The 12,755-nt window shown below is 45.1% G+C and overlaps 1 protein-coding gene across 3 annotated transcripts in view; it reads right to left on the reverse strand.

Annotated features, from left to right (window-relative positions):
* Positions 1 to 12,755, reverse strand: part of COL15A1 (collagen type XV alpha 1 chain) — a 129,329-nt gene that overhangs the window by 42,166 nt on the left and 74,408 nt on the right. For all 3 annotated transcript variants that reach the window (XM_077917642.1, XM_028702494.2, XM_028702495.2), the window contains 6 exons: positions 11,215 to 11,283; positions 8,696 to 8,740; positions 7,702 to 7,746; positions 2,362 to 2,424; positions 1,265 to 1,300; positions 137 to 220 (listed from right to left, as the gene is read on the reverse strand). In XM_077917642.1, the coding sequence (XP_077773768.1) occupies positions 137 to 220; positions 1,265 to 1,300; positions 2,362 to 2,424; positions 7,702 to 7,746; positions 8,696 to 8,740; positions 11,215 to 11,283 (342 nt within the window). The remainder of the gene's footprint in view (positions 1 to 136; positions 221 to 1,264; positions 1,301 to 2,361; positions 2,425 to 7,701; positions 7,747 to 8,695; positions 8,741 to 11,214; positions 11,284 to 12,755) is intronic.

Below are 12,755 nucleotides of genomic sequence, written 5' to 3' on the forward strand. Positions count from 1 at the left end.
TTTCTGGAATGATTTCAAGATTTTTGTGAAGGCCTCACCTCCAAACTTCCACAAGTGGCAGACATTAGCAGCAGCATTACACAAATGCACAAAAGGCGGTTATAATGGTGCAGCAGAATAGCAGTAAGATACCTACCCTGGGAATGGCTATGATGGGACCAGGTGGTCCAGGTGGTCCAGGTGGCCCCACAACACTGGCACCATCTTGTCCTGGTTCGCCCTATTGCAAGAGAATATGGTGGTTAGGAGCGCAGGGAATGACCTTGGGTAATGAGACAAAACCAAACAATGTTCCGTTTTCCGAACTCAATGCATTCTCAGAAAATTGTTTGTCAGGTGAGCATTCGCATAACAAGCTGATGATTTCCTTTATTTCCTATGGGAACATTTCTAATCCAATATCTTTCTCCCACCATGTTTTCTTCCTAAAATGCCCAGAGCCAACCAACAGAAGAAAGACAAAGCAAAACTGGTGTGTCCAATCTCTCCTTCTCCCTGAATGGCCCATCCCTTTTCTCTCTTTTTTTAAAGAAATATTTATTAAAGTTTAACAAATACAAGAAAAATAAAGAACACACAAACAATAAAAAAATTACAATATAAAGAGAAATAAAAAAAGAAAACAAGAACATTTTAAAAACAAAAACATTAAAAAAGAAAAGAAAAAGAAAAACCTCTATTTTCCTGACCTTATCTTTCATTTGCTTATTTCCTTGACTTCCTCACACCTCCCTTTTTGTATTCTAGTTCCATTAATCGGTTCAGCAAATTCTTTCCATCTTTCTCAAATTTTTGAATAATTTATCTTAACAGTCTACCTTAATTAATTAACTCAGCAGATCCTTACCATCTTTCACCATATTTTGTTATTCAATTTAGGCCCATCCCTTTTCTCCATCCCCCCCCCCCCCCCCCGCATGGTTTTTGCCTGAAAAATAGCTGCAGCCAACTAGCAAAGCACAAACAAATAAGGAAGTGGGCAAACTCCAGCTGTCTGGATATCTGAATCACCCACACATATGTGCTGGAAGCTGCCCAGAGTGGGCTGGGGAAACCCAGCCAGATGGGCAGGGTATTATTATTATTAATTATTATGAAGGTTTGGGCAATTTTTTTTGCGTTTGGATAAGTGTATCTGCAGATAACAAGCGGGTGGATAGCGGGACCTGCATGTAGCAGCTTTAGCCCTTGTAAAAAGATGATGGATGCATCACTGAGGGCCAAGTGGATATTGAATTAAATTAAAATAAATGCCACTTCTTACCTTGGGTCCTGGGTCACCCTTATCGCCTTTTGACCCCTGCATTTAATTTAAAAGTCAGCATTAATTGCATGAAAGGAAGAGGTAACACTGTCGCTAATAATATAGATTGTATATATTGAAACACGGCTATCCATGAGAGAAACAATGGAGAAAACAGTAGACAAAAGGTCAGAATTGCTTTTATTTATTTAATAAAATTTATACACCGCTTGATTTAAAAACAAAACAAAACTCAAAGCGGTTTACAAAAGACAAAGCAGTAAAATCTAGAAAAATGCACAACCCTACTTTAAAGCGTACAAAACTTAAAATACTAAAACAGATTAAAATTACTTCCACTTTCTAAGCAACTAGATAGGCTTGTCTAAACAGGAATGTTTTTAGCTGGTGTCGAAAAGGGTACGGTGAAGGCCTCTATCAAGAGGCAGAGAGTTCCAAAGTGGAGATGCCACCACATTAAACGATCAAGGACTTACAAATGCAAAACAGGTATTATGTGACACCAGTTCTGCCAACAGAAGCAGTTGAGTGGGCACATGTGGGGTAGGGGGATCTCGTGGGTAAACTGATCCCATTTCCCCATGGGTAGAATTCAGTCGCACCCCCCCCCCCCAACCTTCTGAGTGTCAGACCACAAATGGCTCTGCTTCAGGGGCATCTAGATCACAGGCCAACTCACTGGCTTTTCTTGTTGAGCGACAACTGTTAAGGAGGCCTAGTCATTCTGGCCAAGGGCACAAATCTCCTTCTCTGAGGAAAAAAGCAGGTAACTGCTACGCACAGGTTAACATTGTTGTCATTATGAGACATAAAACAAAATAACTGCAAACACTTGAAAAATACAAAATTACAGGTTACAGTGTACCATGTGCTTTGACCTTTAAGAAGGGCTGGTAGAATGTGGGAGCATATAAATATGAAATTTAATCTTAATATACACCCACCAGTGGGTCTTGGGATCTTGCCTTCAATGTTGTTTGCTGCCTATTGAAATTTATTTGTCCGGCTCCCGCACCTAAACCTGAAACGAAGCCTCTGCACATCTCAGGCTGCAATTTCAAGCAATGCAGAGAGAAGGAGGTCCATAGCCTACTCACTGTGTCTCCAGGTCTTCCGGCAACACCAGGAAACCCTGGCTTTCCTTCTGGGCCTTGCTCTCCCTAACGGAACACAAAAATATCCCACATTCACTTCACAGATTCATCAGCTGCTTTTAACTGAGGCCACGATCCGGAGAATTCATTCCAATGCCCCCAAAGGCTTACTACAAATGTAAAGATCACAGGGAAAGAAAAAGTAACACAGGGCTGGGCACTCTAAGTAACAAAGCCAGACAGACGTGAAGAAGAAGAAGAGTTTGGATTTGATATCCCACTTTATCACTACCTGAAGGAGTCTCAAAGCAGCTAACAATCTCCTTTTCCCTTCCTCCCCCACAACAAACACTCTGTGGGGTGAGTGGGGCTGAGAGACTTCAGAGAAGTGTGACTGGCCCAAGGTCACCCAGCAGCTGCATGTGGAGGAGCGGAGACGCGAACCCGGTTCACCAGATTACGAGTCTACCGCTCTTAACCACTACACCACACAGGCTCTCAAAGAGGCCCCCCCAGAAAGAGACCTGGCATCTCAGCGGCCATGGTCTGTCTACTGGTTATACATAGTATGGTTTTCAAAAGCTTCATTGAGGTAAAAAGGTAAAGGACCCCTGGACAGTTAAGTGCAGTCAAAGGCAACTATGGGTTGTAGCGCTCATCTCGCTTTCAGGCCGAGGGAGCCGGCGTTTGTCCACAGACAGCTTTCCGAGTCATGTGGCCAGCATGACTAAACCACTTATGGCTCAACGGGACACTATGATGAATGCCAGAGCGCATAGAAATGCCGTTTACCTTCCTGCCACAGCAGTACCTATTTATCTACTTGCACTGGTGTGTTTTTGAACTGCTAGGTTGGCAGGAGCTGGGATGGAGCAACAGGAGCTCACCCCGTCATGGGAATTCGAACCTCCGACCTTCCGATTGGCAAGCTGAAGAGGATCAGTGGTTTAGACCACAGCGTCACCCGCGTCCCTGTCAAATTCAGCCCAGATGGGACATTGAACAAATAGCAAACAACCAAAGCAAGACAAATAATAGTGTGCTAAACTACAAATATAAGTAGCCTGAGCCTTCAGCAAACATAGCAAGAAATAACAATCTGTTATTGCCCATGCAAGGCCAATGTCATTCATGAAGTCTCTATTTCAGCTGCTTCCTACAGGTCGTATCCTCTAGTTTGAAGATGGAAGCATCCCAAAGCTGGAGTCCCATAGTATCACTTAAGAGGACAACCCAGGGCTGGCCTGAGATGTTTTGCCAATATAGGCAAAATGCCCCGATGCCACCAGCATGATGCCACTTCCTCACAGATCCTGGCCCCCTCCCTCCCCCTGACCATTATGTCCATGTTGCTGCTGGCTCCAACACTGCAACTACCGCCATGACAAGGGCACAGTGGCAAGGGTGAGGACAATAGCACTGTGGCGGTGGCATGGGCAAAGCCGCAGTGGGACTGGCAGTGGTGCCATGGTAGAGGTGGGAGGCAGGCCTGCAAATGGCTTCACCAAAATTTGCTCCTGTGTTTCTGAAGAAGATTTATAGAAATTTTCCCAGTAGAAACTGGGCTGCCTACCCTCTGCAGCTGGGCCTAGAATTGCTCAGTTCTGGTGTATTCCATCTTCCGGTTGGAGGATGGAAGGCAGCTAACAGATTGAGGTTGAATCCTGACAAAACAGAAGTACTGTTTAGGGCAGGAGGCAGGCAGGTGTGGAGGACTCCCTGGTCCTGAACGGGGTAACTGTGCCCCTGAAGGACCAGGTGCGCAGCCTGGGAGTCATTTTAGACTCACAGCTGTCCATGGAGGCACAGGTCAACTCTGTGTCCAGGGCAGCTGTTTATCAGCTTCATCTGGTACACAGGCTGAGAGCCTATCTGCCCGCGGACTGTCATGCCAGAGTGGTGAATGCTCTAGTTATCTCTCGCTTGGACTACTGCAATGCGCTCTATGTGGGGCTACCTTTGAAGCTGACCCGGAAACTACAACTAATCCAGAATGCAGCAGCTAGACTGGTGACTGGGAGTGGCTGCCGAGACCATACATTGGCACACAGTATGTTTCTGGGCACAATTCAAAGTGTTGGTGCTGACCTTTAAAGCCTTCAACAGCCTCGGTCCAGTATACTTGAAGGAGCGTCTCTACCCCCCATCGTTCTGCTTGGGTCCAGCTCTGAGGGCCTTCTGGCAGTTCCCTCGCTGCGAGAAGCCAAGTTACAGGGAACCAGGCAGAGGGCCTTCTCGGTGGTGGCACCCGCCCTGTGGAACACCCTCCCACCAGATGTCAAAGAGAAAAACAACTACCAGACTTTTAGAAGACATCTGAAGGCAGCCCTGTTTAGGGAAGCTTTTAATGTTTGATGCACTATTGTATTTTAATATTTTGTTGGAAGCTGCCCAGAGTGGCCGGGGAAGCCCAGCCAGATGGGCGGTCTATATTATTATTATTAAACACAAATAGCTGGACCACCGCAGGTTTCAAAGCTGCTTTCCTTGGCTGATACTAGACTGATTCATGATTATGTTGACAACATTCTAGGCAAAATGCTTTTAAAGGTTGACTGGTATTGCTTTTCACAGATTCAAAATATGTTCAACAGATGGAATTCATGGAGCAAGTCTCCACATTCTGTTGTTTTCTAAATTACAGTAAGCAAAAACTGTTTCATGATAGAACCTTTCAATAATTAAGTGATTCACTGTGGCACCATTTTCATGTTTATACTGGCATGGCTCCAGTAAATCAGTTGAGAATACTTCTAGGAAACGAAAAAATATAGTTCACTTCTAGCCAAGGAAATCCAGTGGGCTCAATGGTATTAAATGTATAGAGAGGAAATGTAGAGACTTGCCTGGGCCCATGCCTGTGTATACCACTAAAAAAGGTAGTGGTGCCATGGGAGTTGAATATCATCATCATCATCATCATCAATATTTTTAAAGTACTAAAAGCCAAGGCCAGGAGAGAAATGCTCACTGAGTAGCAGCGACGGCCCTGATAAGTCCAGCCCCTCTCAGGCCCCCCTGCAGGGCCAGGATACACCCCCCCCAACTGCCAGCCATTGTCAGGAGACATGGAGCCAACATCTCATTGGACCACAAGATATCCCTACAGCCAATGACCAATAGATGGCTCCATGCCTATGGGGCGGAACAGCCTCTTCTGCTGCTATCTTGGTGGGGCAACCCATCTAGTCAGAAACTAGCCAAGCACCTTTGGGACTTCTTCATTGCTTCTTTGGCCAAAATTAGTCTACTTCAGTGGTTTTCAACCGGTGTGCTGTGGCACCCTGGGGTGCCTTGAATGATGATCAGGGGTGCCGCAAGCAACACTGGCCTCTGACCCTCTTTCCTTTCCTCCCTCCTCTGATTCCCTCTTGCATCTCTGCCTCCCAAAGTCTTGCGCAGCTCTTTGTTGAAGCAACCTTGGCTACAAGTCCCCCACCCCCGAGGAATGGTGCCTCTGGGGCTGGTCAGGGGGTGCTTCCCAGGCCCCTGTGTGAGGAGGCATCTCTCTTTAGGGCAGGGGGAGCAGTGCCAACAGTGTGACGCGGCAGCTAAAAAAGCCAATGCAATTCTGGGCCTCATCAATAGGAGTATAGCATCTAGATCAAGGGAAGTAATAGTGCCACTGTATTCTGCTCTGGTCAGACCTCACCTGGAGTACTGTGTCCAGTTCTGGGCACCACAGTTCAAGAAGGACACTGACAAACTGGAACGTGTCCAGAGGAGGGCAACCAAAATGGTCAAAGGCCTGGAAATGATGCCTTATGAGGAACGGCTAAGGGAGCTGGGCATGTTTAGCCTGGAGAAGAGGAGGTTAAGGGGTGATATGATAGCCATGTTCAAATATATAAAAGGATGTCACATAGAGGAGGGAGAAAGGCTGTTTTCTGCTGCTCCAGAGAAGCGGACACGGAGCAATGGATCCAAACTACAAGAAAGAAGATTCCACCTAAACATTAGGAAGAACTTCCTGACAGTAAGAGCTGTTCGACAGTGGAATTTGCTGCCAAGGAGTGTGGTGGAGTCTCCTTCTTTGGAGGTCTTTAAGCAGAGGCTTGACAACCATATGTCAGGAGTGCTCTGATGGTGTTTCCTGCTTGGCAGGGGGTTGGACTCGATGGCCCTTGTGGTCTCTTCCAACTCTATGATTCTATGATTCTATGATTCTATGATTCTAAGTCTTGTGCAGCTCTTTGTTGAAGCAACCTTGGCTACAAGTCCCCCACCCCCGAGGAATGGTGCCTCTGGGGCTGGTCAGGGGGTGCTTCCCAGGCCCCTGTGTGAGGAGGCATCTCTCTTTAGGGCAGGGGGAGCAGCTCAGAGACCAGGGGTGGCAGTTGCGGCTGCTCAGAGGACTCCCAAGGAGAGGGGAGAGGAGAGGAGAGGAGGCTGAGGAAACACTCCACAAGGGAGGGTGTTCGAAAAAGGGTGAGAGGCTGCCAGCTCTGCAGGCAAAGGCTGACATTACTGGGCTCCTGAGCCCCATAGAGGTGCCACAGAAACAATGTAGTTGGTCAAGGGACCTATGGACTCAAAAAATTAAAAATCTCTGGTCTACTTACTTTACTTTGCCTCATCTCATTGCAATTCCATACATGCACCTAAATGTATGTTGTACATGAAGATGCATATTTTATAATTTGAGAAGAGAATGTCTTTGCTTCAGTCCAATGCATAAATCTGGAAATGGGACTACTGATTAGCTTCCGGGTGTATCTACCAGGGAGAAAGCAATACATTTTCTTGGCATTTCTCACATGCCAAAATACATAGGTAAAGGTAAAGGACCCCGGATGGTTAAGTCCAGTCAAAGGTGACTGTGGGGTGTGGTGCTCATCTTGCTTCAGGCCAAGGGAACTGGCATTTGTCCACAGACAGCTTTCTGAGTCATGTGGCCAGCAGGACTAAACTGCTTCCGGCGCAACAGGACACCATGACAGAAGCCAGAGTGCACGGAAAAGCTGTTTACCTTCCCACCACAGTGGTAGCTATTTATCTACTTGCACTGGGGTGCTTTCGAACTGCTAGGTTGACAGAAGATGGGACAGAGCTCCCCCCGTTGAAGGGATTTGAACCCCCAACCTTCTGATCGGCAAGCCCAAGAGGCTCAGTGGTTTAGACCACAGCACCACCTGCTCCGTGCCAAAATATATACATCTTCAGACAGAAGGGTAGATCAGCATGCCTGACATTAAAACATAAGAGCAAGCTCTATACTGGGATATTTGGAAATTCTAAAATATGTGGTCACTTCAGCTAAATCTTTAATTTGTGTTGGATACAAAGTATTTGCCTTTTTTTCTATGAAGTCAGTTTATAAATCATGTTTAATTAATGTCTCACCTTTAAGCCAGGTGTACCTGGTAGTCCATTGTCACCTTTTTCTCCCTAAAACAAAAACAAAATAGTCATTTTAAAAATGGAGAACTAAAATAATTTTTTAAATAAGAAGCTTCCTTGTATACTTTGAAAGGTATAATTAATCCATGATCCTTCTTACTTTAGCCTAAAAATAATTTGTGGCATCACAGTGCATTTGCAGTTATTAGCAAAATCTCAGAAATACATTGATTTCACTGACATTTCCCTTCTGTAGAAAGAATGGATGCATGAAGATATCAGACAAGTAAAGTTGTTTGTGCATAAAGTCTAACTTTAAGGAAACCTTTGGTCTAAGAGATTAGTCTTGAAAACATAATCATTATTAACTCCACTGGCATTTGACATAAACATAGTCATAACAAGAAGTTATGCTATAATCAAAATATGCAGATTTGCTGTTTGTCTGTAGGAAAGATAGAACAACTGGCGACCTTCCTGTGTGGATTTTAAAAGGGAAATGCTGTTGACTAAACTCCTCCCAGTCTTCCTCCAGCTTTCCTCTCCTTTCTTCCCCTTTTCTCTCCCTCATCTTCCACGGCCCTTTCTGCTTCAGTCTCCCATCTTCCACCTGGTCATACCTTTAGCATCTTGCGCCTTCCACCACATGCTGCCAGCAAGGCCAAATGATCAAAAGAACAGTTTCCTCCTTCTGTTTTGGGCTTTTCCCACACATACCTTTCTCCCCCACCCCACAAAGCACCAGTACTTGTGGGTGGGTACCTTGGATTTCCCCAGCCCAGCTGATACCTCCCTGTGTTGTGCTTGGGTGGTGCCATTTTCACTACATAAGCACAAATGCTGTTCATCTGAAGATTGAAAATAAGGGGACTATTGTAGCTGATCAAATAATGAAATCACAAATTAGTTGGGAGTACTGCTAACATGGCAAACTGAATTCTTGCTACAACAAGTACACAAACGCTCTCGTTTTTTGATAGTCTGTTGCATTGATTACCTTTGGCCCCATTGGTCCTTGCAGACCGACCTCCCCGGCTGGACCCTATAACAAAATATAGTACTGCTTTATTTATTAAATTTGTACAGCATTGTGGGCTACAGATTTTGAAAAAGCTTGCCTAAAATAAGCAATAATAACCAACTTACTGTATTTGTGTATAAGTGTACAAATATTAATCCCAACTGGACCAAGTAGCAGAGCATCAATGATAAGCATCTTGTGTGCAGAGCTCCCCTGCTAGTCCTTCTTATGCACTAATATGTCAAATGTCATTTTGAATTGTGCCTCTTTAGGGCAAAACTAGACATTACACACCATAGCATTCCCCCTTAAAATCCATACAACTGGCGACCTTCCTGTGTGGATTTTAAAAAGGAAATGCCGTGTCCTTCCATAACTAACACAAAGTGTATATATTGGGACCAGAGAACAAACTGTCACAACAGAAGCAATTCTTGAGCCGAATACTGAAAGCTATAGTGCTCTGCCTTTGTCTCTAGGGTGTGCTGTCACCGATCCCAAATTCCTCTCTCAATGGTCACCTTGGGAGATTGAGGGAAGTTAAGCCTTCCTGTCCCTGCTGAAACAACTTGTGGGGTTGGGCAGGGAGGAATAAGAACTGGCTTCAGAAACAGTGCAGCCTTTTACACAACATGATCCAAAACTTGGATCAAGAATATCTCATTGGATTGCTTCCCTTCCGGCTGAGGGAATAAGCAGCAGAGTAGCACCAACAGCAACAAGACAGCTCTTCCCATAACAGCAGGTTTTAATTAAACCCTCCTCAAAACATGCAATCTTCTTTTCAGCGCTGTGGCTTGAAAATACCGAGCTGAGTCACTTGAATGGGCTTGCATGAGAAAAACTCTAACAATTTGCATGAGTCTGGGGGAGAGTGATGTCATTCCTAATTCTGGTCTAGAACATTTGCCTAATCCTTTCCTTTTGCCCCACCCTGCTTTCCCAGTGACTGTACTCTCTCCTGTGTGCTCAAGGAAGCCCCAAGCCACTGCATGGTGGTTTTCTCCTGGAACTACGTGAACACAGGATGCAGCTATGACTACATGGTAAAACATTTCGGGTGCTTTCAGACAGGAGTCTATTGTGAAACTGGTACTGCTCAGGCACATAAGTTTTTCACAGTGTCCACACAATGCTGTTTGTATTAAAGTGCCAACCAATCCTTTCCCCCACTCATTTTACATTTAATCTGGCTCTTCCCTTACTGAAACATCAAAACCAGGGGTTGGCAACCCAAGGCCCATTAACCGGCCCATAGACCCCCGCTGCCTGCTCAGTCGGCTCCCGTGCGCCGCACTAAGCAGAGTGGGGACTGCCTTCCACATTGGCCGGCTTCCCATTGGCTGCAGGAAGCTGCTGCAGCCAATGGGACGCTGCACGCGCCTCCTTCATGCTGGAAATAGCGTTTGCACATGTGCGCGCACACACACTCCGTCCCACCCATGACATCTGCGGAGTCATGAACCAGCCCAAGCCACAAAAACATTGCCGACCCCTGGTCAAAACAACCCATTGTACTTTCCAATCACCACTGATGTGGAAGATTGTTAGCACATCTTCTTCCCCTTCAGTGGGTGGTTTGTCACATGTGTGGTGATGTTTAGGTGGGAGGTCTCTGTCGCCACACTCCAACTTCTATTTGCTCTTCTCCTAAGCAAAGTCTAGCCATTTTGTTTCCTGCAGCCCCCAATATAAGACAAAAGATGAATATTTCTTCCACATGCTGCATGCTGAATAAATGCTGGAATTTCCAGCAACCTGATTTAGAGAAGTTATTTTTGTAAGGTCTCCACACCAAAGCTGTGGGGGATTGCCTTGGAGACTGTAATCACAGCACATATGTTGGACTTTATAATAATAGTAATATGGAGGTCCTGCACAAGACTGCTATCCTAATTTTGGGTCTTCCATTGATGCTGCGTACTTTTAAGGTAGGGGATAATGCCTGGTTGCGATGTTAATGGTTATGGGGACCTATAGGGCACTACTAAGGAGGGAGGGGATGCTGCCACCCACCCTCAGCAAATCAAACAGCATGGTAATATAGTTAAATATTGCTCTTTTGCAAAACCTCAGTATTAAAGCAAACAACGGAAATGGATTTGCTTACCAAAGCACAAGCTTCTATTTCATCCCTTGTGAAACATCACAACTGAATGCTGGTAACATTTGATCTTGTGGACTTCTGGTTATTTTATTATGAACACACAAAGGTACAGAAATACACCTGCAGAGGGGGCCACACTAATTGAGGGACCCATTTGCAGACCACTCCTGCACATGGTGGAACAGCAACTAATGACCAAAGAAAGCAGAACATGGGGAAGCTCATGTGCCAGACACACATGTAGAAAAATCAGATATGACTGCGATAGAAAGCCTAGATTTGGAAGCAATCTTAGTCAGTAAGGGGAAAAACACAAATAGCTGATTAAATAAAATGAGATGTCCTGAGAGATTACGGCCACAAGGATTTAGAACTGTGGCTTACTTACATTTCGCCCACTTGGTCTTGAGGTTCCAGGTTCACGTGACAAACCAACGATGCCTGAGCCTTCCATATCCTAATGTGTTCATTTTAAAAATGGAAAGTTAGAGTTATTTTCCCTGTATACTTACTGTAGGGCAAAGGTTTTCTGAAGTAGGTTATCAGACATTTAAAAGCACAATTTAATATATTTCTTTAAAACTTTCTGTCTACAATATCACACTGTTGGGCACAGCAGATATTCAGTAATCTGAACTTTTGATGTGGGAAGCTGGTAATATCAATGAAGTATAACCACAGTCCCCAAAGCACAAAAGGCTGGGAGCGGCTGGTAAACTGGCAGTGCTTGAAGGATGGTCATCCTTTCCACTACCATGAGGAAAGTGGAGGCCACTTGCATTCTGATGGTATCATGGTGAAGATAATCCAAATTCTTGCTAATCCTTGATCTTTTTACGGTCAAAGGCCCTGGTTAGAACTAGAAGAGATTCCGCAAGTTCATTCAGATCCACCCACAACACCATTCATTTGCATGTATATTTAGTTAAAATGACAACAGCCTTTTTTGTACGTAACAAATTTAGGAGGCATTTCCTCAATTATTCATTTAAAACAAGGGGGGCTTTACCTCACTATCCCTCCAAAATGTGTTATACAAATTGACCTAAGGTTTAAATATCTGAGATCTCTCTCTTTCACACCCCCACACTATAAGAGCCACCAGAAAAGCTTGGACAGCAACACAACTACAGAGCAGCCGATTAAAAACCTCTGATACACTCCAGGAGGAGTTCAACAGCCACTCGCCATCAGCAGCTTGGCAATCTCTGCAATGTTAACACAGCATTTTGCACAGGCAAAATTCAGGCCAGATGCACTAAGGGCATGCAAGACCTGTTATGCATGGCACATTCCTTGGCATTCCCCAGAAACTGAACAAATGACTCTGTTCTACAGTATGCAACACACTAAGCGCAGTCTTCAACTCAACCAGACAAAAGTGGAACTCAAAGCTGGAGACTTGCCTAATGCTTGCACAATGGAGAAAAGCCCTACACAGTACAACATTAATCCAGCCACCTGCAAGATTAGATCGAGACTAATTCAACAACAACAACAACCACCACCACCACCAGCAGCCCCTGTTGGATACCAGCACACATCTGTGGGGAAACTTCTGCCCAAAGTGAGGCCTAGCTGGGATACTAATTTGGCTCATGAAGCTGATCCTCCAAGCCACACCCACTTGCCCAAGTGACCCATGGAGGGTGGGGAAACTCAGGTTTTGGCTGGCAAGCCAGATCCCATTCTCTTTAAACGCTTTGGCATTTAGGCTGCGGACAAATTCCAGAGGTGCAATAGGCCACAAGCTGGCCTGACACACCTTCTCCTGCGGGAATGTCAATTATCAAACCTTTCTGGAAGAAAAATCAAACTAGAATTAATTCGTCTTAGATAAATCCCTGGAGATAGGAAATGTCAATGATTTAATTGGCTAAATGCCTACCCACCGGGGGCTTTCTGAATGGCAGAAAAGAACAGAACAGT

The sequence above is a fragment of the Podarcis muralis genome, chromosome 13 (assembly GCF_964188315.1).
Source record: "Podarcis muralis chromosome 13, rPodMur119.hap1.1, whole genome shotgun sequence".
Lineage (NCBI taxonomy): Eukaryota > Metazoa > Chordata > Lepidosauria > Squamata > Lacertidae > Podarcis > Podarcis muralis.